We start from the raw sequence: 23,567 nt of genomic DNA, 5'->3' as shown, positions 1-23,567 counted from the left end.
TTCAAATGAGTTTCGTTCCGCTTTTGGCGCATAAACATTATCGAACATTTATCGACCTCTTGATATCGTTTTATCGAGAAAAATTATATCGCGATAATTATCGTTATCGTTTTCTCGCCCAGCCCTAATTGTTCGTAAGCTAGGGGAAAAAATCATTCTAGTGATTCCAACGATATTGTTTCTCTGTGCCGTTATCATTATAGTTGTGTTGTGGACTATTTTTTTATTTTTAGGACAATTCTTAGCACTATATCTTTATTGTTAACGAAATAGTCATCGTCATTGGTGTGAACAGGCCTCAGCTCACTACTTTAGGTCCTTGTAGATACAAAATAAAGTTCTGTTATGTTCTGATGCTTTATCAACTCGGCACAGCTTACATTGCATTTTTAGGATGAAGCTCACAGACAATAAAACTAAGTAGATTTTTACAATTTCCAAAGAAAATGTGAGCACTGGTTGCACATGCCAAACTTTTCGTCACAATTTGCTATGAGGAAGCTAAGTATTTTGGGTCCCTCCTTCAAAACATCACCCATAAGAATTTTTTCATCCATTTTATCTCATCCAAAAGCCAAGTTTAAGAAAAAATCTTGTGCATCTTGAGACAAAACAATGACACAGACATATTTTAAGATATCTCAGAGCAAGTTGCTTTCAGTTGAAACAGCTCAAACATGCATTTAAGTCTGGGACTAGATTTAAGCCTTGTCTGTGAAACAACCACTTTTGTCCTGATTTCTTCGAGGGAGGGTCTATGGGCTGGTAAATGTATGGACTTTTTCAGATCTTTCGATCTAATGGACAAAAAAAGCTCCATAATTTACATGAACGTGCCCGTAGACAACGGAAAAACACACAGAGAGCATCAGCTTCCGTTTTTGCTCTGACAGCCGCAAGATCGCACAGAACGCTGTGAGACCATGTTACAAATCAGGAATAGTGAGAGAACATTGGTACATTTTTCATCTTCAATCCAAACTTGGGTTTCCAGCGGACAAAGTTTAAATCTGGCTAGCGCTTCCCATAATGTTTACGCATTAGGTCAGTCGGTGGAGAGTTGGCGGTGTTCTGTGGCTGTTTGAACACATTCGACCACATGAGCGTCTACACTACCAAAACAATCCGGTCGAATGCTTTTTCGACCAACTGGAAGCCGTTTACACCTATATTTAACGTCGACCACTTGTGATCAAACTGTCCAAAACACTTCTTATGACTTAAAATTCTTTTCATTTACACGACAACGAGCCATAGGGGCCTGAAAACGTCTTTCATAGTGTGTTTTTTTTAAAACAATACCGTTATCGTCTCTGTGTAAACGGTGTTTCTTTACAAAGTAACATCGCCAACTACTGGCCTGACAGTATAATACAGCGTTTTTAGTCATTTTTGCGGATCCGTGTGAACGGGGACCGCATTGACAACGTTTCGGTCTGTAAGCGAAAAACACAAAGGAAAAACTTTTCAGTTTTTTAGTGCATCGTTGTAATGTGAAACTTGTTTCTACACCAAATTTTATTCAGTGCATGTGTATGACTTTCTTATGTGGAACACAAAAGAATATATTTTGAAGAATAGTAACCAAACAGTATTGGTTACCATTGACTTCAATGGATTTCGCAGACTATGATGACACGTTTCCTCAGTTATTAATATCATAAATCCAGTTTTTCCTCTTTTGGAAAGTCATAGAAATACTATCATGGAATTTTTTTTTTTTTTTTTTTAAGAACTCCGTAAATGTGAAAGGGTCCATTTTATGAAACAAAACATTTCTGAGTAAATTATTATTTTTTCATGATTGGATGAAAATATTCCTTTAAGGTTTGGAGTTAATATTGAATCTTACCCGCCGTATATTAATAACAATGATTGCCATAGCAAATGATTTTGTAAGAAAAGGGCTACGGCCATTTAACAGCTTCCTCTTGACACTTATATGTTTAACTAGCCTAAACGCTTTGAAGAAAAATAAATTGTTGAAACTTCCTCATTGAACAGGCTTATCCTATCAGCAGAGGAAACCACATTCATCTGACACCTTAAGCTTCATCTATAAATGACTTGTTTTGTTCTCTACACTAAGCTTTCTTTTGCAGTAGTCAAAAGACATGAGTTAACTATAACAAATATATTTTTATAGGGTGAAAAAAAAAAAAAAAATACTGGTGACACTCCTAAAAGAAATTGCAGGAAAAGTAGGATCCGGACTGACATGCTTAAATGCTCAGATTAATGACTTCCTCCTTGTTAGGAGTCCACCCTGCCAAAATACTTTTTTTTTTTTTCTTCATTCACGCTATCTGGGATCCTCAGCTCTGGGGAAGCATAATGTAGCTGCTCCTTTACTTCTTGAATTACTGCCTGTTTGGTGCTTAAAGATATTACCGGCATCTCAAGAAAGGGTAACGTGGGTTTTATGAGCGGTTTTGCCCTAAGAGGCTTGTGGTTCTGCCATTGATACACAATACTTCTGCTAATAGCCTTTATACAGATTCTGCTCACAGATCCCTTCAGAAACACAGCTGTATCTAAATCGTTCAGCTCAAGGGCTGATAATTTACTTTTAATTGGTCCTAACTCCTTTCACCCTGGACATTTTCCCCAAGGCCACACAAACATGTTGCATCGAGCACACACAAAGAACTGCGGCCAGCATGGGAAGATGCTGTCCTGACGGAAAAGACTCACGACTTACTTTTTGTAGCAAAAATGTATTACTGTTAAAACAGATCATTTAGCTTTGTGAAAATTGTGGATTGAAAGACCCGTTTCAACAGAATGTGATCATTTCAATATTAAGAGCTAAAGTTTTTTAAAACAATGACAAATGTCAATATTTAAACCAATTTATCTTTTTTTTTTAAGTACTAAAATCATTAAACTTTAATATAATACAATATGAAATGCCATATTGGATTCATATGCTACTCCAAGGTTATTCAAAAAAATATGGTACTTTTTGTCTGATTCAGTAGTTCTCAACTAGTGATTTGCAGGTCTGTTGGAGTAAAACAATACCAGCAAATAATAAAATGCAACTAAGATTACAAAAACATTGGGCTTAACATCATCTTAAGCGGCACAGAAAACAATTTCTGCTATTTAACCTAAAAACCAACATATTGGACTTTATGGATTGAAAGACCTATTACATCAGAATGCAATCGAACATTTTGAGCTGTGAATCAACCAGGTTTTCAAACCCATGTCATAGTAGACCTTACAAAAAGGGCTGAAATCATGATATTTTATACCATGGTACTGAATGTTTGCCATATTCATGCATAATTGTATTTACAAGGTAATTCAAATGATTCCACAGTGCTATGACCATAAAATATGGTCTGATTCAGAAGTTCTCACCTGGTGAGTTGCAGGTCTGAGTAAAACCATGCTAAATGCAAATAACAGAATTCAACTAGCCATTTAATCAAGTAGGCCTATAGCTAGGAATTCAAAATAAATTTACCACAACGAAACAATGAGGTTTGCTCTCATGCATCAAGCACCATTGGTTGAGCTTCTGTTTATGTTGATCAATGTTTATATGTGAATATTGAATAAATGCCTAAATTCAATCTGTTCATCATAAAGCAATCGAGTCTCTGCCGAAAATTTGGACTAAACCACTCAGTTCATATGGATTAGTTTTACGATCTCTTTATGAAGTATTTGAAGCTCAAAGTGGTAGTTGCGTAGCTGTCAATGGAGGGACAAAAAAACTCTCAGATTTCATTAAAAAGATCTTCATTTGTGCTCCGAAGATGAACGAAAGTCTTAAGGGTTTGGAACGACCATACACGTTTTTCGATACACTTTAATCTTCTCCTGTTGTTTAAAAATGTACCATATTGTAACATTTCTTATTCAGCCTACTTCTTAACAATAATTTCCCTTATGCACTTCATGGCAATATTGATATCATTCCATATTTGATCATTTTCATTTAGTTGAGTTCACTAAACAATTGTGGTACTGTGTCAGATATAAAATCACAGAGAAAAAGAAAAAACACAGACAGCTATGACTGTTATGAGGCCCAATCCGACAGCAAGTCATTCTGGGATAGTTCATGTTTCAGTTAGAGACTCATTGTGGGACAGCATGACACAAATCATAAACTCTCATGAATGGATCTGACAGTCGAGAAGTCCTTCGAGGAAAACTGATCAAGTTTAGAGACATGTGATATTATTTCTCAGCCGCAAACTTACTGGGACACATCCAGTTATGCATAATCCACTAAAGCAGCCTTCATAGTAGACACAGATTAGCAGCAACTGATATGTGGATTTGACATTGTAAACATGACCTTCTCAGGTCGAAAAACGTGTCCGTGACCACGCCAACGACGATTTTCATCAAACTGTGCGAGATAAACACGACTGGCTGTATTTTATCACCCTGCCAACAATGCAATTGCTCCATTTCAGCAACTTGCTAGCACTCAAATTGTGTTGCCATTTTTACAATACAAACAAAACAAGAGAATTGCCGCTATTGTTAGACAAAAACGCGGAACGCAAACGCGTTTAATTGTTTAGCTTATATACAGCGTATTATAACGCGTGTTACTTTCATAAAAGCGTATAAAACATCGCGTTGAGTGCCATACATTCGCGTTAGCATGATAGCAAGTGTGCTAACACTCCTAGCCATCCTCCTCCCCCTAAATTATAATCTGTAATTTCACTTTTTCAACATCCATAAAAAGTCACGTGCTCAAGAACGATACTCGTAAATGTTTTTTCATATATACATACACAGAATTATCTTTAATCAGTAGCAAGTTTAATTACCTTATGCTGTCAATCCCGGATAGGTTTATTCTCCGTTTAATCCAACAGTGAGAGCAGAATTCCCATCTAAAGAAAGGCGATAGCGACTTTATTAAATGTCATAATCTCGAATGGTTTGTAGTCTGTTGAAATGCAATCGACGTGGTTTATTTGATCAATATGCCCCGTTTTCTTTCTGTTTTCTTTAACAGAGGAGTGTGTCCCCTTTCCCCTTTCTTTGTTCTGTAATCCAGTAAAATTGAAAGTCATTCGCCTCCGCTAATCCCAGCCCAACTCAACAACAGCATCTATTGGCTGTCATTTACATACAGGATTAAAGAACCGCTGGACCAGCAACACTCGCCGACACTCACGGGACAAATGTGAGCAACTAACTCTTTTGACTTTGTGACTGTAACATGTCTATTTTTCTCTCTGCCCCTCGCCACAGCCCCCCTTGTTATTGTTGCTTTATTTTAAGATTAACTAGACCGTTGCAAATAAGCGCAAACGGTTTAACTGACAACCTGTACCCTGTTTTATACAGATGCGTTTTGGGATAAAACAGATTTCACTGTAAATACAGTTCTGATCATACGATGAAGATAATGCAATGTGGATATATCCATGATGCCCTCAGATGCCCTGTGCTATGAATCTTTAATATTACGAAGAGCTGATATTTTGACTAAGCCTATTGAACCTATCTACATAAATGTATATACAATTTTTTTATATAAAATAAATAAATAAATTAATAAATAAATATATATATATATATATATATATATATAATTTATTTATTTTATATACATTATTTAGATAGGTTCAATAGGCTTAGTCAAAATTTCAGCTCTTCTTAATAATCGAAAACGCAATAAAAATAAAAAATAAACACACAATAAAGTTATATATATATATATATATATATATATATATATATATATATATATATATATATATAAATGAATAAAAAATAAACACAATAAAATTACAATGCCATTCATTTACTCATAATAGCATGTAGAAAAAAAAATAATGCATACATTTTTATTTTTTTTTTGCTATTGAGTACCTAAGATGCTGGAACCATGTTATATTTGTTATTTTTACAGCATTTATTAATCTTAGTTAATATTAATCTCAACATTTACTAATACATTTTTAAGATCAAAAGTTGTTTGTGTTAACATGAACATTTTTATCAAGCAACATTACTAAAGGTTAATAAATGTTATTCAAATATATTGCTCATTTAATGCATTAACTAACGTTAGCAAATGAGACCTTATTGTGAAGTGTTACCAATATCAGAGACCCAAAACTGAGTGGGAAGGTTCCAAATCAATGGTTCCTAACACTAGGTGGCGCTATAATAATATTATTTACATTTTTGGCAATAATTCTGGAACAGTATAAAAAATTCTCTGAATGTCCAGGTCAGGACAAACAAAACACATGTTTCAGATTTAATTTTGATCTATAAATTAGTTAAATAAAATAAAAAGTTATTTTCTAAGAATTAAATCAATGAGGTTTCTGGGTGTGGCCACAGTTATGTTCACAAAGTCCAACCTTAAAAATGGTGCCTGATAGACAGATATTTAGAGGATATTGACCAAATTTCAACCAGTCATGCTCGTAGGATCCAGCAAACAAAAAAACAGTTCTACATTTCACAACATTGTTTTCAACTTTTAAAATTACAGTGGGCCTACATTTTTGCAAATCAAATTTACATTACATAAAAAACACTGTAACAATACTGTAATTTTTGAATAAATTATGTAACTTTTTTTACATAGCCCAATAGGCTACACATTTCCAATGTAGTATTAATGTAGTAATGTACACCATGATGCATCTTTGATCACAAACTGCTGTCCAGCATCAAAGACTAGAGAGGCACAGAGGAACAGCCTTCAGTTCACAGGTTGGCGGATTTAAAACGATTTTTTTAATGTTATAGCGCCCCCTAACGGCGTAGCATTGTAATGCGTTCATCCCTCAACGCAGTCATTCTGTAGTGGCTGGTCAATTAGAATATATGTTAAAAATCATGTTCTTGCTTGTCTTGCAGACATGTATACTCACTTGGACCTAGTACACTGCCCATAAGTAAGCTACTTTTTTATTGTCTTACAATATAAAGGGCAATTAGACTTGAAAAATATAGTACTATATTCCCATATCTTCCTCACATCCTTCCTCACATTGAAGATTCCTTTGATAACTTTTTAGGCATATGTCTTGATGAAATATGGGATTTGTTTGGTCCTGTGGATTTTGAGAAAAGGTCTGTTGATTTTTACTCTTCCTGGTTAATTTAATTTGTTCACAAATGTAAAACTATATTCAATTGTCATAAATAAATGTTTCACCTTATTGCATATGTGAGCTTGATTGGAATCAGGGACGTCGTTAGGCCTATTTTAGGGGGGCTGAAGCTACCCCAAAATGTTCCTAAGCCCCCCTAAATGAAAATAAGAACAACAATAACAATTCGATTTATCAATAACCGTATCCTCATTCATATTTAGACGCAACAAATGATATATACAGCTACAAAAAATAGCCGAAAAGTCGGAAGTTGGACTGAAGTACAAAGAGTCGTTGTGCTATAAAGATGATGCACCGCACCGTCTCGTTGCATTGGTGTGAACTGTGGCAGCTTTCAGAGCGTTGCAGACCGGAGCGCTGCAAGAAACTGGAGGATTCATCTCGTCTCGTCGTTACTCTAGTCTGAAGTTGAACTTGCTATGCACCCCTCCCCCCCTCATCACGGTAAAACACAATGAAACGTGCATCACTCTACTTTCGTTTTCAATAACGTAATTCTCTTCAGGGAAAACCAATCAAGGCAAACATCGAACATATCGAAAACAAGGACTCGACAATACCGCTTTTTTTTTTTTTTTTTTTGAAGGGAAAAGTGAGAGAGAATTGTAGCCCATCCGGACAAATGCCCTGATTAAAACAATTTTTAATATAAAAATAAAAAAAACTAGGGAATCACCGAAAACGTGAGGAAGATTCTGTTTTATTTCATTTATTGTAAGTGGCGATTGATAGCCCTATAATGTAGGCTACTGACGGTCATAGATAGCCTATCTAATCTATGCCCACGGTAACAAAGTTGCGCTGTTGAGGCTCGCGCTGTTATTTATAACATAGGCTATTATAGTTAAGAAACAATATATAGCCTAGGCTACACACGACCAGAGAGCTGTTTTCCTGAATGCCATCAAGATTGAAACCGAGACTGATTTCATAACAGTTCAATAAACAAATAATTAAAATTAAATCACTTACATGCAATGACTGTTTTTGTTCTGTTTCAGCATCAGCGAAAATAGTTCCATGCAAACAACAGAACAATAGCGCATCTCACAGCAACACTCAGCCGTGTTTCATTAATGAATGATTCAGCGTTTTGAACGAATCTATTGAGTCAAAGATTCAATTATCCATTCATAAACTGCCTCATTCTGAATAAATCAGCCTTTTGAACGAATCGTTTGAATGAATGACTCAATGACTCGCTCATTAAGACGGTCGCCTGCCGCCTCCTACTGGCGGTTTAGTTTCATAAAGTATCATTCTTTTCAACATTCCTTATGTGTATATTCAAAAATATTTAAAATAATCTCATTTAATACAGTTATAATTTTTCAATGTAAATTATTTAATTTGATTGGTATAACTAACAGCCTAGTGTCTTATTATTTTAATTGAATATATTGATCAAATTTAAGAATTTGAAATGAAAGATGGAGCAAACATTTAATAAAATTAGGGAAAAATGCCCTTTATAAAGGAGTGTTTTCAAACAGTGATGTAATGAAACATTGACAATTTAAGTTTGAAGGGAGTAAAGCCTCTGTTTAGGCTATTAAGGAAATGTAATTTTGCCAAAAGAAGAACTTTTATTTTAAATAAATGTTCATTTTAAATCAGCCTACTTCAGTGTGATATGTTACCATATTATCATGCTTAACACTGAGAATTTGAATAATTGTAATGTGATGATCAGATGCAGATATCTAAATCAGAGAATATGGGCGGTTTGCGGGTGGATTATTTATTTTTAATAGTTTCGGGTGACTCAAAGTGCACCAGATTAATGAATTTATCTTTAAAATGTACAAAATTTTCTTCCGGGGGGGCATGCCCCCGGACCCCCCTAGAGGTACCAAACTACGCCAACAAAAATAGTGTGAGAAACACCATGATCAGAGCCGGATTAACGCAAAGGCAAACTAGGCACGTGCCTAGGGCCCGATTGGCGGGATGGGGCCCAGACAGAGGGACAAAAAAAAACAAAAAAAATGTACAAATGTCCTATCTACAATTTATTTCAAAATGTATTAATTAACTAAAAATAGTGACGATGTTTATCTTAACCATAGACTGTTACATTACGTCACATTAACGCCAGCCCATGACTGTATATATAGAGGCGCCAGCCAGTTAAGTCCGAGGGGACGTCAGCGGCGATCAGAGGCGGTCAACGAACGCATCCATCAGGTGCTACGAGTGCGAAGCAAAAGCCTAAATAGGCACGCAAAGAAGCACAGCTCGAAATGCAGGTCATCGATTTTGGAGTGATTGCAATGTATTTTAAATATAAACGTGTGGGCTACTGTAGATCAGCGTATTTCTGGAAAAATCATTCACCGCTTTGTTTGTCTAGTCTACGAGTTTAAAAGAGCGCGAGCGTCTAACGTGCCCAGACGCGACGCTTTGAATTTGCGCGTACAACGAATAACATCGCGTTGGGAGCTGACTAGTAAAAAGCTACAAAAGTAAAAGACAAGACGTTTGTATTCAAAGTTAAAAAAACCAACACACTGCAACATTTTTAAATGTTTCAAATAAAGGATCTCATATCTATGGGTCTATCTTCTATATTCTGATGCTGATGATTAGATAATACCCTGACATCATAGCCTATACGAATATTAGATTAGAATTTTTTTCCTGCTCAGTAGCGATCGTATCTTTCTCTTCCACTTGATTTGTGTATAGCATATTTAAGGTAGCAATGCAATACATAATATCATATTACTGATATTAATAATATGACAATATCTGCAGATATTGATTAAATGGGAGGGAAAAATCCTGCCCATAACGCAGCTATGAAAACAATTATAAAAGCAGGTTCATGTTCATCTACTGAAGTGGGATTCTGGAACTGTGAATAAACTGAATAAAACAGCTAAAAATAACAACAAGAACAATAACATCTTCATTAAACAAAAAAGAGATTACCTTAGATAAATTTTGATGTAGTAGCTACCAGTAAAAAGTCTGGACCCATTACTATCTTTAATGTTTTTGAAAGAAGTTTCTTATTATGCTCTACAAGCCTGCATTTATTTGATCAAAATACAGAAAAAAACAGGAATATTCAGCGAGGATGTGTTAAATATATAAAAGTGATAGTGAAAACTTTTTTAAAACAACTTTTTAATAATCAAAAAATCCTGAAAAAAGTATCACATGTTATAAAATAAAAATTAAGCACCATTTCTAACATTTGATAATAAATCAGAATATTATAAAGTTTTCTAAAGGATCACGTGACACTAAATTCAGCTTTGAATCGCAGAAATATATTTTAAAGTATAGTAAAATAGAAAACCATTATTTTAAATTGTAATAATATTTCACTATATTATTTTTCTGTATTTTTGATCAAATAAATCCAGGCTTGATGAGCATAAGAGACTTCTTTCAAAAACATTAAAAATAGTAATTTGTCCAAACTTATGTACTGTGTAAGTAAAAATATACTAAATTTAAAATTAAATGTTGTATAAATAAAAAGGTTAGGAATCATATTTGTTTCAAGTGTTTTTTATTGGGGGTGGGGGGCCTCCAACATGAATTTTGCCTAGGGCCTCCAAATGTCTAGAACCGGCCCTGACCATGATGATATACAAAAAATACAAATTTAATTACCTTATTATTAAAATACATTATTAGGATTTTACCACGTCCGCCTCATTTTGAACCAGGAAAAACCCTGTAAAGTGTACCCTGGGGGCTAAGCCCCCCCCTTTCTTCCAATCCTAGTGACGTCCCTGATTGGAATTGACACAGAACAACAAAATTATGCTCAGAAGTGAATTTGATTTAGTTCATTTAATCTTTCCAAAAGATACTGGAAAATTATTTTCAGTATTTTAGGTTTATTTTCTTAAAGTCTTGACAGTAATTCTGACCATGCGTAATGTTGCCAGTTCCTCTTGAAACAATGATTTTCTTTTGCAAGGTTAGATTAGGTTTCATGTTAATTATTGCTCAAGATTGCCTGTTGCTGTTGATCAAAATTTCGTTCAACAGTTTAGATACGAGCACTTGCTATACTGTGACATTTCCCCCTTTATAAATAATGGCTTTATAGACCTTATTCACTGCAGCGCCATCTTGTATTTTTAACGGGAATGAGAGCGAGGCTGTGAGGGATAGACAGGCTACATCTCCTCAGTGGGTTCACTTGTACTGTTATTTAATCGGCGTTTCGATTGTTCTGCTGACGAAACACTGCAAACATTTCCAAGAAATGTCAGAAGACAAAAAAACTCCAGACAACATGAGGTGTGGAAAATTATAACTGATCTAGAAGCTTTATACTGTGGACGCCATTGAAAACACCTCAAGTCACAGCCTCGTTTTCATGGCGCTGCTCTGAATAAGGTCTGTTATGCCGCGTCGAGCTCAATATTTCAGCTCGGTGGTGGGAAAAACCAATTGATCGTTATTTATGCAGGTTTTTGCAAAAATACTGACGATGAACAATGTGGTATAATGATATTTTCAATTATGCTCTGACCGTCAATCCTGTGCTGTCCAACCACTGACACATTTCACTAGTAGTAGCCTACTTACTACTACAAAATAGGCAACTGACACCTTTTAAGGATTTACATTTAGGATTGGGAGTATTTGTTGACTACAAACCTGGTTATTGCTGCATCCCAATATGGTGGCAAAATGACTTTTTGAAAGAGCAACAGTAACCTTTTTATAAACGCTGATTTAAAAAGTATGACATTTTTAGGCACAAATATCACCATTTGAAATGTTTTACATAGTGTACATGGTATGTAGTGATGACTTGGAAAGTGCTTGTGTACAAACCCTTCCCTTATGAAAAATGAAAGGAAACCATTTGTTACAAATAATACACTGCAAAGTGTTTCTTTTGTTAATGTTTAATTACTGATTCTTGGAAACCATTACAGCAAGTGGTGAATGAAAAGTTTCCCAACAGATAAAAGGCATTTTTATCGAATCCAACTGCAATCTAAAGCAATTTCAACTGCAAAACTTGGGGCCAGCCCTATCATTTTACCTATTCTTATTGAAAACAAATGCTTTCTTAGTTCTAATGGCAATCACATCAGTATAAAGTTGCTTTATGAACAAACTTGACCTAATTGCACAGTGTTTCTGTTTCATCCACATGATTTTTCAATGGAGAGAATACATTTTGGAATACCATTGAGCAGACACTGATTTATGGGATTGCAGTTATTGTTTGTACAGTTAAATCAGTTTTTTTTTTCGTTGTTCATAACACAAAGATCTGTTTAGACAAGCAGAAATCTGATCAGAGAGAAAATACCATCAGTCTTTTGTTCTTTTAAGGGGAGGCACTACAGGTGAGCATTTCCTTTTATCAAAACGAACTTGCTTGCATATGACAAAAATATTAAAAATGCACTTTTGTCAAAAGCTTGTTTCCGTTAATAAAAAGTTGTGTGCATGTGAATAAACATGCTTCTTGCTCTTCAAATGAAATCAAATAAAAAGCTAAATGTATTTCGAGTGGTGAAACAGAATTATTGTATTTGCTATATGAGCAATATGTCACTTATGCATGTAGTACCTCCCCTTAAGATACTCCAATCACAACTCACCACCAGCTGAATTAAAAGACAAGTCAATCAAACTGATTCCTCAAATGATTCAAGAAGCGAAAGCTGTTGGTTCATTGTTCATTTGAATTGAACTACAGGTTGGGAGTTATAATATTACAAAGGTATGCACTAATATTGACTGAAATTGCAATACTGGTTCTTGAAGCTTTACGGTGCACCTTAACTTGCTAATTCTGTTGAACATTGTTGCTGAATACTGTATAATTCATACATTAAAACTTATGTCTTGATAAAAAGAAGAAAAAAAAAAAATCAACACAAGAACGAGCATGTATGGAATAAGGGAGCCTGTCTGTTTTATTTACTTGTTTGCTACAGAATCTAGTGACCAGCCCAAGTCCTTCAAACCTTATGCTGAGAGTTGGCCAGTTTATCATTTTAAAAAAGATGAAAAGCATAAATGGCAAATAAATTAAACGGTATAAATTGAGGCCAAAAATGTTTTCTAAACGGCAACTGGTTACAACCAACTGGGAGTATAGCAGGGTATCGTTTGTTTTCCTGACCAACACTCTCTCGTTTGTTAAGTCAGACATCATTGTCCATCTCGGAGGTAGTCTACAGGATCGGTGTGTCAGTTTGTCCGTGTTGTACCATTGACCTTAAAACCACTTCCGTTATGTCTTTTATAGCATCTCGGATCATTTTAGATATTCTTCAATTTGTGGTTTCTGTTTGTTCATTTATAAAGTTGTTGTTTTGGTGTTAACAGTAAACGGAAAATAAGATGTCCAGTGAAGCATTAGTCCAAAGGTCTAGGCATCAAATTGGCTTCTTCTTTCCCATTACACCTCCATTCTTCCCTAAACATCCAAGAACTGTTTTAGCCCTCATCAGTGTTCTTCCTAGAAAGAGAAATAGAGTTTAGGATAATAAACAAATATTAGGATTCTCCATTATTATTTGAGCAGAGTAAAAAAATCTATTGTTGCTAGTGCAAGAGCCATCCAGTTGAAGTCTCAGGGCAACGATATGCTTAAAACGGAGACGTTTTTCCTTAGAGTTTTCCGCGCACAGACAACATAGTCAAAACGATTCACACGGATCTGCAAAAACGACTAAAACTAGTAGCCACTGGGGCTGTTACACGACACTGTTTTCAACTAAAAACGTAAAACTTTTTTATGCGAGAACATTAAAGGGTTAGTTCACCCAAAAATGAAAATTATGTCATTAATGACTCACCCTCATGTCGTTCCAAGCCCGTAAGACCTCCGTTCATCTTCGGAACACAGTTTAAGATATTTTAGATTTAGTCCGAGAGCTTTCTGTTCCTCCATTGAAAGTCAATGGACGGCATACCATGTCCAGAAAGGCAATACAGACATCATCAAAGTAGTCCATGTGACATCAGTGGCTCAATCTTAAGTTTACCAAGCGGCGAGAATACTTTTTGTGCGCAAAAAGTAAACAAAAATAACGACTTTATTCCACTATTCATTTCCTTCTCTCTAAGCCTCGAGTGAGTTCATGTAGTGTTTTTGCGTAGCGCGTCTGTGTTGTACGTCACACGCATCACACATGACCAGCGTCAGCCAATAGTGAGCCTACGTGTGACGTACAACATAGACGCGCTGCGCAAAAACACTACGTGAAATAGCTCGAGGCCCAGAGAGAAGGAAATGAATAGTGGAATAAAGTCGTTATTTTTGTTTACTTTTTGCGCACAAAAAGTATTCTCGTCGCTTTATAAACTTAAGATTGAGCCACTGATGTCACATGGACTACTTTGATGATGTGTTTATTGCCTTTCTGGACATGGACAGTATGCCGTCCATTGACTTTCAATGGAGGAACAGAAAGCTCTCGGACTAAATCTAAAATATCTTAAACTGTGTTCCGAAGATGAACGGAGGTCTTACGGGCTTGGAACGACATGAGGGTGAGTCATTAATGACAATTTTCATTTTTGGGTGAACTAACCCTTTAACACGAGAACGGCGTTTTGGTGCCATCTAATGGCCTGGCAGCAGAATACAGCGTTTTTAGGCTTTTTCGCGGATCCGTGTGAATGAGCATCATTTTGACAATGGTGTCGTCTGAACGTGGAAAACTCAAAGGAAAAAAGCATATCGTTGTTGTGTAAACGTACACTTAGTTTACACTTTCTATGCTTTGAGCTGTTTATAAAGTAAGTAGACTCAGCTGTGAAGCAATCAGTGAGGTTGTGCTTAATACGCAAACATTACTGCAGCGGCAGCACTTGTGTGAAGCCCTTCTCTGGATGAAGAACTCGGGGAATGACCTGTGATTCGAGTCCACCGATAAAGGACACCAACAAGACACAACAGGCTGAACGAAGTATCCCTTTCTACTTTCTTGTTTCCCCTGAGAAACTAAAGTGCCATCAGTTCATCTCTGTTGTCCATGGCACACAGATAAGCACATCCGCTCATAGAGACACCTTCGGTCCCTTGCCGCCTCCTCTCACCCTCTCTGTCTGACTGTAACTGTCTAAGCTGTCAACAAAGCTGACTTCATTTCTGCCTTTGCAGTCAGTCAAAACTTAATGTTCTGGCTTTGACAACACTGTTACTCCTTCAGCCCACTCCACCTTCCAACATTTAGAACAACACCTTGCTTCCTAATCTAGTTGTCAAATACACCTGGCATTGTATATTCTGAATATTGTTGGCTCCTCGACAAATTGCTTTTGTTCCTCTCTTGTAAGTCACTTTGGATAAAAACGTCAGCTAAATGCATGAATGTAAATCTAATTAACCTCTTGTGTGAAGGAAGTGTCTTCTTGATGAATTCCATTTGCAGAATTTGCACTAGCATGTGCCTGTGGAGATGAAGAAAGAGTGAAATAAACCATTTCAATAGTCATTATACTGTTGGACTTTGTTAGTGTACTAATTATAAATGGGGACAAAACTGCCTGTAGTTGAAGAAACACCAAGCAGCAGTAGCAGGTTGAGGCGTTTACCTGGTTCTTGTCTGGGCGGGTACGCATGGCCTGCACTAGCTGGTCCACGTGTTGGTTGTGTTCCAGAGCGTTCCTCAGGGCATCTTCTGTGCTCAGCAGCCTTTGACGCAGACGGGCCACCTCTGTGTCTGAAGCAGATGGGTCCATCATAGAGTATCGGCGGTGGTCTGGAGACGACCTTTCCCGACTCTGATATAAGGAAATTGTACGAATTAAAAGGGATGAACAATATTTCAGTGTAAATGTAAAAAAGTGAGCTGCAAACTAGTGACGGTAAAGACGCTTACATTGTTACAAAAAATCTATTTCAAATAAATTATGTTCTTTTTAACCTTCTATCCATCAAATAATCCTGAAAAAGGTTCATGGTTTCCACAAAAATATTAAGCAGCTCAACTGTGATAACAATTAGAAATGTTTCTTGAGCAGCAAATCAGCATATTAAAATGATTTCTGAAAGATCATGTGACACTGAAGACTGGAGTAACGATGCTGAAAATTAAGCTTTGACGTCACAAGAATAAATTGCATTATAAAATATATTAATTAAAATAGAAAACAGGTTAAAACTTGCATTTTTTTAAAAATCTTAAATTTTAATTTAAGGGTGCTTTCACACTGGCAGTTTAGATCGAAACTGGGCACGGTTCGCATGAAAAATTGCTAATGTGAAAGCTGTCATGAGGACCCGGGTGCGCACCGTGGTACCGAACCCGAGACCGCCAGAAGAAGGTGTTCTGAGTTTGGTTGCACTTGAACTGTGGCACCATTCACGTGAATGTGAAAGCAACATGGACTCGGGTGCGCACTTGTTCAGGAAGAAAAGTAACCTGCGCATACGTTTTAGCAGATGGCGATTTATTTAGTTAAATAAAACACACGCAAGGGATGATAGTATTGATGATTTACCTTGGAGACGAGCGAGAGTGAGCCTGCAGTGTAATCGCACATAGCGAGTGCAATAAAGGCAGAAAATAAATGGCAATCCGCTATCTCCTCTAAAGATTCCATTTGCAAGCAGCAGAAAGCTTCCGATACAGTAAACCCAAGAGTCGTTTACTCTGCTGTGCATAAATGCACCAGAGTAAGAAAAAACACAATATATTGACCGCGTTCTGTTTTCTATCATGCGGAGTGCACATTTGTGATGACGCAAGATGAACGTAAGTGCACCAGGGTTCGATAGAATCAAGTTAAGTGCATAACCAGACCAACGCTGCGGGGGCACCGGGAACATTCACGCTCGGACCGCAGCAAACATGCCCAGTGTGAAAGCCCCCTAAAAAGTGTCAATGGCATACGATGTTTGCCATAAAACAAAATGACAACAGCTGCAGTCTCAGGTTTCTGCCCATGTGTCTCACCAGCAGCAAAAGTTTCTCCCGCAGGGTTTTAATGTCATCCTGTAGTTTCTGCTCCTTCACCCTCCACTCCGCTCTGTGAACTTCACGGCTAATGTCCCGATCCACTCCTGCAGAGTGGCGCGGAGATTCCAGCAATAACACCCGAAGCTCATTCAGGCTCCTGATACGCATTCCCATTCACACACACACAGGAAAAGAAAACATATTGCATTAAACTAAATATTAATATTAAAAAACTAATTTGTTGTTAACATTTAAATCAATGCACCAATGCTTGATGAGCTCATTGTTTCTGCCTTAAATGAATACCTTATTATCTAACTGTGTGATTTGTATATGTACATTTCTGAAATACATAACTTGAAACAATTTGTATGGTGAAAAGCGCTATACAAAAAAATGTGAATTGAATTGAAAATTAAACAGTGGCTGTAATGAAAATGTTTTTTAAGACAGATTTATTGAAACATACATTAAATAATGAAGACAACAAGTGAAGTAAAACATATAATGAATATGGTATTATTATGAATATTTAGCACAAAAAAGTTCTAGCTTGAACATCGAATGGTTCCTGAGGTAATGCAGGTTCCAGAACCGCACTGCAGTTTGAACTGAGGATGATACAGCGATCTGTCACGTGACTCACGTCACATTCAATTTTGTTATAAAATTGATAGAATTTGAAAGCTCAAACTTTGTTTCATATCTCTGTGCCGCCAGAGAAGCGCTAATTAAATGTCAACATTCAGATCAATGATTTTGCCCCTCCAAAAACAAATTGAATTTTTGTTTTCGGCTGAATATTTTCCGTTGCCGGTGCATCACTAGTAACTGGGGATCTGCCTGTGTCTGTCATTCATCCAAAGTATTTGATAAGTAATAAAATACTGAGAGCAATGTGTGTTTGTAAATATTTATGGGTTCTCCATGCAGAGTTCAGTAAGGGCAGAGCCTAAACCCCTGACAGGATATTCACTGTCACCTTGTAGTATTGACTGAAAAGGCTTAATGATGTTTAGGTCACAGTTTTAATCAACGCAATTGTCTTTGTTAACTTAAATTGCTCTTGAGTGGATTACAATCAGCAATGGTACATGGGTAACCATTTATCCTGGTGTATTGGAAAGCAATAAAATCCAGATAATGGTTCTTCATGACAGGGATAAAACAGAAGGTGGACTACTAATTTCAAGTACTTACTAGTTCCAAGAAAGACTATCAAAGAATATTAACTGAGACGATAATTTTCCAGATGGTTCATGCTGTCATTATCAAGTGGTTAAAACCTCACACCTGTCATAAAGTCCATGTAATGCTCTTTACCTCTCTTTCTTCAGAAGCTCCTGGCTAATAATCACCAGCTGGCCTGATGCATCATGGGATTTCTTGGTCATGGACTCCAGCTCCGCCTCCAAACGTGTCTTCTCCCTAAAGAATCCTTCTGCCGCATTCTCTCCCAATCGAACCTTTTCCTCCAAGGCTACACAAAAGATGCAGTGGATTTTATTGTTAGAAAGAGAACAAAATATCACTAACATCATTGTATGTTATGTTGAATATAGCTCTCTTTGTTCTTTTATAAAAAAATATAATGAGAATGACAAATGTCACTCTTTAATGTTACCCGTTATTTGGGTCTTTAGGGCGTCTACTTGGGTTGTTAGAGTGGAGACTTCTTTTTCCCTTTTTGTGAGTTTCTCCAGAGTTTCTAATAGAAAGAATGAAGTTATAAACACAGGCATAGAATACATTTTTCACATTCTGAAATGTCTGAAAATGTTTATTATTACCATGGTGATTCACTCTGTTTTTCGTTATAGCAACTATGGTATAATTACAGATTAAAAGAAAAATTAAACATTATACCAGAAGGATTTAGTACACCACTGTCAACTCAGTTATGTACACTAATGTTCAAGTTTGGGTTTTCTTTCCTTGTTGAAAGACATACATTTTTTTTTATTCAGCTACGATGCATTAAAGTGATCAAATGTGACAGTTAAGACATTTATAATGTTATAAAAGATTTCTATTTCAAATAAATGCTGTCCTTTTGAAATTTCTATTTTTTTAAAGATCACGGCTTCCAGTAAAAATATTAAGCAGCACAACATTGATAATAAGAAATGTTTCTTAAGCACCAAATCAGCAAATTGATGAATAGATGAATGATTTCTGACGGATCGTGTGACACTGAAATATAAAATATATTAACAGTTATTTTAAATTGTGATATTTCATATTACTGTTTTTACTGCATTTTTGCCAAAAAGAAAATGCAGCCTTGTAAGAATCTTAGCAATCAAACTGACCATCTGATCAATCTTACAAACCACAAACCTTTGAACAGTAGTGTACAGTACATTAGTTACAAGATACAACATACTAATTTGTTATAATTTGTACACGTACCTTCCATATTCTGTTTCAGTTTAATCTTCTCTTCAGAGTTGTCATTATTTTCTATCATCTGGATGGTGAGAAAATATAAAAACATATTTAAGTGAACCCCAGTCAACAATTTCCAAAGTTTGAACAGGATTCATTTGGGAATTTTTGTTAGAATTTGGAACTAATATGATAGGATTTCAATAGGATCACATAAGGATCAAATAAGATCCCACTTGATCCTAAAGGAAATTTCATACTATTTTTTCAGGATTTAAGTTTATCCAGTAGGATCTTGATTCTCATTCATCCCATTAGGATCCTTTTGGACTGGTTCCAAATATTTATGATCAACTTCCAACTGTAGCCCTGTATGTAAAGGACTTTTTGTCTAATCTACAAAATAACCAAGAAAACATTAACTACAACTCTACACATTTTTACATTTTTAATCCTAAAAAAATAGGGTACTGTCCCAGAGATCACTAACATTAACATCCTGGGTGTTGTGATCCGCCTCCACAGCTTGCAGTCGGTTCTCACTGACCCTCAGCTTCTCCTGCAGAGAGAGGATCTCTGCTCGGCTCTGAGCTTCAGCCTTCTGCAGGGCTTCATAATCGACCATCTTCTTCTCAGCCAGCTCCAGCTGCTCTTTGAGAAGTAGGGTGGCATTTTTATGCTCTTCATGGGACTTATCCATATCGCTGATCCTAAACTCAGCCTTTTGGAGCTTCTCTAAAACCTCTTTGAGCTCCAGAGTATGCTGGTTGCTCTTGGTTTCCACCTGGATCTTCCAGTTCTGCTCGCTCTCCTCTAGCTGGTCCCGCAGATCCTGAAGTCGGGCACGTAGGTCTTCACGCTCTTTGGCCATCACGGCGGCATCAATCTCATGCTTGGCCTTCAAGTTCTCCAACTCCAGTTGATGCTCCATTTTTAAGCTCTCCAGAGCAGCCCTCATCTCAGGTGTGGTTCCTTCACCCTCTCCGTTTTCACTGGCCCCACGATCTCCCGTTAATGAGGATTTTAGTTCCTCTAGAGCACGTTGATGGTCTCCAACCAAAGCGTCAAGCTTGGCTTTCCAGCTGTCCATCATCTCCATGTTTTCACGAGTGGCCTGCTGAAGTCTTTGCTTCAGGTCAGAGATCTCATGGCCCTGACGTTCTGTGGTGGCTTTAAGGCGTTCAACTTCTTTCTGGCTGGTGCTCAGGGACGCCTCGTACCTCTCGCGCAGCTGACTGCTCTCTTCGCGGCGTTCGCGGCCTGCGGAGAGAAGCTGTTCCCGCAAGACTAGAGTCTCCGAGTTTAAGCCTGGCCCGCAGTCTCCAGCATCTGTGCCTGGGCCGGAGGAGCTTCTCTGAAGCCGAACCTGGAGCTCCTCGACCTCAGCCTTGCGCAGGGACAGTTCCTCTTCCAGCTGCATAACACGACTCTTCTCCTCAACTGTAGTTTGCTAGAGGACAGAGAGAGGGTCATAAATCTTGCATCGTAAACCGTTATTATGCCAAAGCCTCCAGTTCTTCTGCTCAGTGGCAACTCTCAAAGGATTTAGTGATTTTTCCATAAGACCTTTGACCTTAGTCTTAGGATTTAATTAGTGATTCTAAACAGAGCAAACTTTTAGAGTGTTTTGTTATAACATCTAATTGGAAAAATCATATTAAATGACAAAATAGTGATGAAAATAACAATATAAACAACTAAACTAGGGATGCACAATATACACTGGGAACTGTAATGCCAATACGGAGTAAACCTATACAGGTCGTAAAAGAAATGAGGACCATTACATTTTCATGCACTCTGACATTTTTTAAATGACACTTAAACATGACTTAATAAAACACAATTTTCATTATTAAAGTAAAAAAGTCAACCTGTAATATTGTAATGAAAGTAATTTTGTCTAGACAATAATTTTTTTCCTTAAAATATAATATACTTCCATGATGCACAGTTACAAATGAACATTACAAATGTAATTTTAGTTCTTTTTTTGCATTACAGTAATGAGATTTTTTTTTGATATACTTATTTTTTTAAGTATATCAGACTACTGAGAACTGTTTATTATGATACTGATAATAATAATAATTGTTATTATTGTTATTATTAATATTATACTGGAAGCAGATAATATAAGGGAGTATTTTTTCCGATTCAATTTAAAAACAAAAAAAGGAATAATATTGGCTCTGTGTAAAAGCCAATGTTTATATATTGTGCATTCCTAAATAAACACTGTATTGTTGCTGATAATACAAATGAAATCTCTTAGAGAGTTGCCCACTAGAGATTTGCAACCGGAAGCCATTACAGGCATGAGAAGCAAACAAAGCATTTTGCTTGGCCTGCAAACATTTCAGTGAATGACCATTTCTTGAAAAATGGCTCTCGTGCCATGTGCAAAAAAGCAGATATAGTGCAACCTAAGAAACTACACCAGCATTCCTGTTGAATTCAAGCCCAAGCAAGCGTTCCTCAATCTGTCCATCAAGAAGCAGCCAGGCAAATATGAAATGGCACAGCACACAGCAAGTCCAAAGGAACACAGGCAATTACTAATATGATTCAAACTATGTTTAAAGAAAATATATTTGAAGATGTTTTTCATTTCAAAGAGCACACCAAATATTAATGTTAGTCATTTTGGAGTCATCTGAAAATTGGGTATTTCCAAGGAAAATATCATTAGAGGTTATCAGAGATCAGATAATACTACAAGAGTTCATAGATGAAGTCTCAAACCACAAGAGAGAAGTGAGAGGAGCACGCATCTAAATATAAATGTTCATCTTTAAAGGAGAAGGTCACTCTAAAACCACACAGTATGTTACTCCCTTTATATCACCTTGACACTCTTGCCCAGCCTCATGGGTGCTGGCTGGAACCTGCCTCTGACCTGTTAATGATAAATGTGAAATCCTGTTGATTAGAGTGCCTGGACTGTGCTGGATTCACTCACCATCATTCACAATGACAGCCAAAACTACACTTTTACATTTACTGAAGTAGATGTGTGTGGTGCTTCTCCATGCAAAACTCCCACCACATTGCTAGGCACTTGCTAGGGTGTTTGTGGTGGTTACTAGGGCATGTGTGTTTCTGTGTGTTTGCTAGAGCATTGGTAAGTAGTTGCTAAGGTGTTCTGGGTGTATCCAGGGGCTCTAAATCGGTTCAATTGTTCTGTTTAAGATTTTAATTTAGCATCATTCACCCAATCATTCAAATAGTACGGCCTTTATGCAAATGCGAGGTTGACGCATCCAACGTGAGTGAAATGCCCGCGCTCGGCTGTAAATTCATCCTGTGTAAGTCGCAAGGCAACGTGCTGGCATTAGCTGTAGGATCGCGGGAGTTTTTCCGAGGATATGTCATCGATGGCAGGTTATATCCAGCGTGGTGTGTTTTGAAACCAGCCAAAATCGCAGGTTAATGTAGAATCACTACTATTTAGGAAATAATAATAGACTTTGTTTTTCTTTTTTTTTGCTAAGCCCTGCATACTAGGGTGTTTAGGATGTTGTGGTTGGTAGCTAGGGCATTACTAGGTGGGTGGTTGCTAGAACATTTCTAGGTATTTAGGGTGATCACTAGGATGTTACTAGGCAGTTGCTAGTGTATTCTGGGTGGTTACTACGGCATTGCTACAAGGTTGCTAGCATCTTCTGGGTGGTCGCTAGGCATTGCTTGGTGGCTGTTAGGGTTTTCTGGTTGGAAGCAAGTGTGTTGCTAGACAGTTGTGAGGGTGTTCTGGGCATTTTCTAAGATGTTGCTAGGGTGTTCTGGGCATTTTCTAAGATGTTGCTAGGGTGTTCTGGGTGGACAATAAGGTGATATTAAAAAAGTGTTTCCCTATGGCCACTAAAACATTTCATGGGTGTTCTAGGTGTATGCTGGGGCATTGACAGACAGTTGTGAGGGTGTTCTGGATGTTTGGAAGGGCACTGCTAGTCGGTTGTTAGGGTGTTTAGAGTTTTCTAGTTGGTAGCTCAGACATTGCATGCTGGCTTGGATGTAGCTATGCAGCTGTTAAGGTGTTTTGGGTGTTCACTAGTTTATTACTAGGGTGTTCTGGGTGGTAACTAGGGTGTTGTTAGGATCTTGGTAGTGGTCACTAGGGCATTTCTTAGGTTTTCTGTGTGGTCGC

General features: G+C 37.0%; 2 protein-coding genes across 13 annotated transcripts in view; both read right to left on the bottom strand.

Annotated features, from left to right (window-relative positions):
- gtf2ird1 (GTF2I repeat domain containing 1) overlaps positions 1-5,221 on the bottom strand; it is a 34,965-nt gene extending 29,744 nt beyond the window's left edge. For 2 of the 9 annotated variants that reach the window (XM_081366500.1, XM_081366504.1), the window contains exon 1: positions 4,806-5,221. The gene's annotated coding sequence lies outside the window, so the exon portion shown is untranslated. The remainder of the gene's footprint in view (positions 1-4,805) is intronic. The other 7 variants (XM_081366497.1, XM_081366503.1, XM_081366498.1 and 4 more) reach the window with 5 other exon arrangements.
- Positions 5,222-12,002: 6,781 nt separating this feature from the next.
- clip2 (CAP-GLY domain containing linker protein 2) overlaps positions 12,003-23,567 on the bottom strand; it is a 47,857-nt gene continuing 36,292 nt past the window's right edge. Inside the window, exons 9-18 of one of the 4 annotated variants that reach the window (XM_081366798.1) lie at positions 22,269-22,319; positions 19,911-20,870; positions 19,445-19,502; positions 18,823-18,855; positions 18,657-18,740; positions 18,356-18,512; positions 17,030-17,189; positions 15,666-15,854; positions 15,459-15,521; positions 12,003-13,581 (exon numbers count right to left, since the gene is read on the bottom strand). In XM_081366798.1, coding sequence (XP_081222924.1) covers positions 13,570-13,581; positions 15,459-15,521; positions 15,666-15,854; positions 17,030-17,189; positions 18,356-18,512; positions 18,657-18,740; positions 18,823-18,855; positions 19,445-19,502; positions 19,911-20,870; positions 22,269-22,319 — 1,767 coding nt within the window. In that variant the 3' untranslated portion in view covers positions 12,003-13,569. The remainder of the gene's footprint in view (positions 13,582-15,458; positions 15,522-15,665; positions 15,855-17,029; positions 17,190-18,355; positions 18,513-18,656; positions 18,741-18,822; positions 18,856-19,444; positions 19,503-19,910; positions 20,871-22,268; positions 22,320-23,567) is intronic. The other 3 variants (XM_081366799.1, XM_081366800.1, XM_081366801.1) reach the window with 3 other exon arrangements.

The sequence above is a fragment of the Scardinius erythrophthalmus genome (genome assembly GCF_964197995.2).
Source record: "Scardinius erythrophthalmus genome assembly, chromosome: 5".
In the NCBI taxonomy this organism is placed as follows: Eukaryota; Metazoa; Chordata; class Actinopteri; order Cypriniformes; family Leuciscidae; genus Scardinius; species Scardinius erythrophthalmus.
The sequence above is the reverse complement of the archived record's forward strand: the minus strand, read 5'-3'. Positions and strand labels throughout refer to the sequence as shown.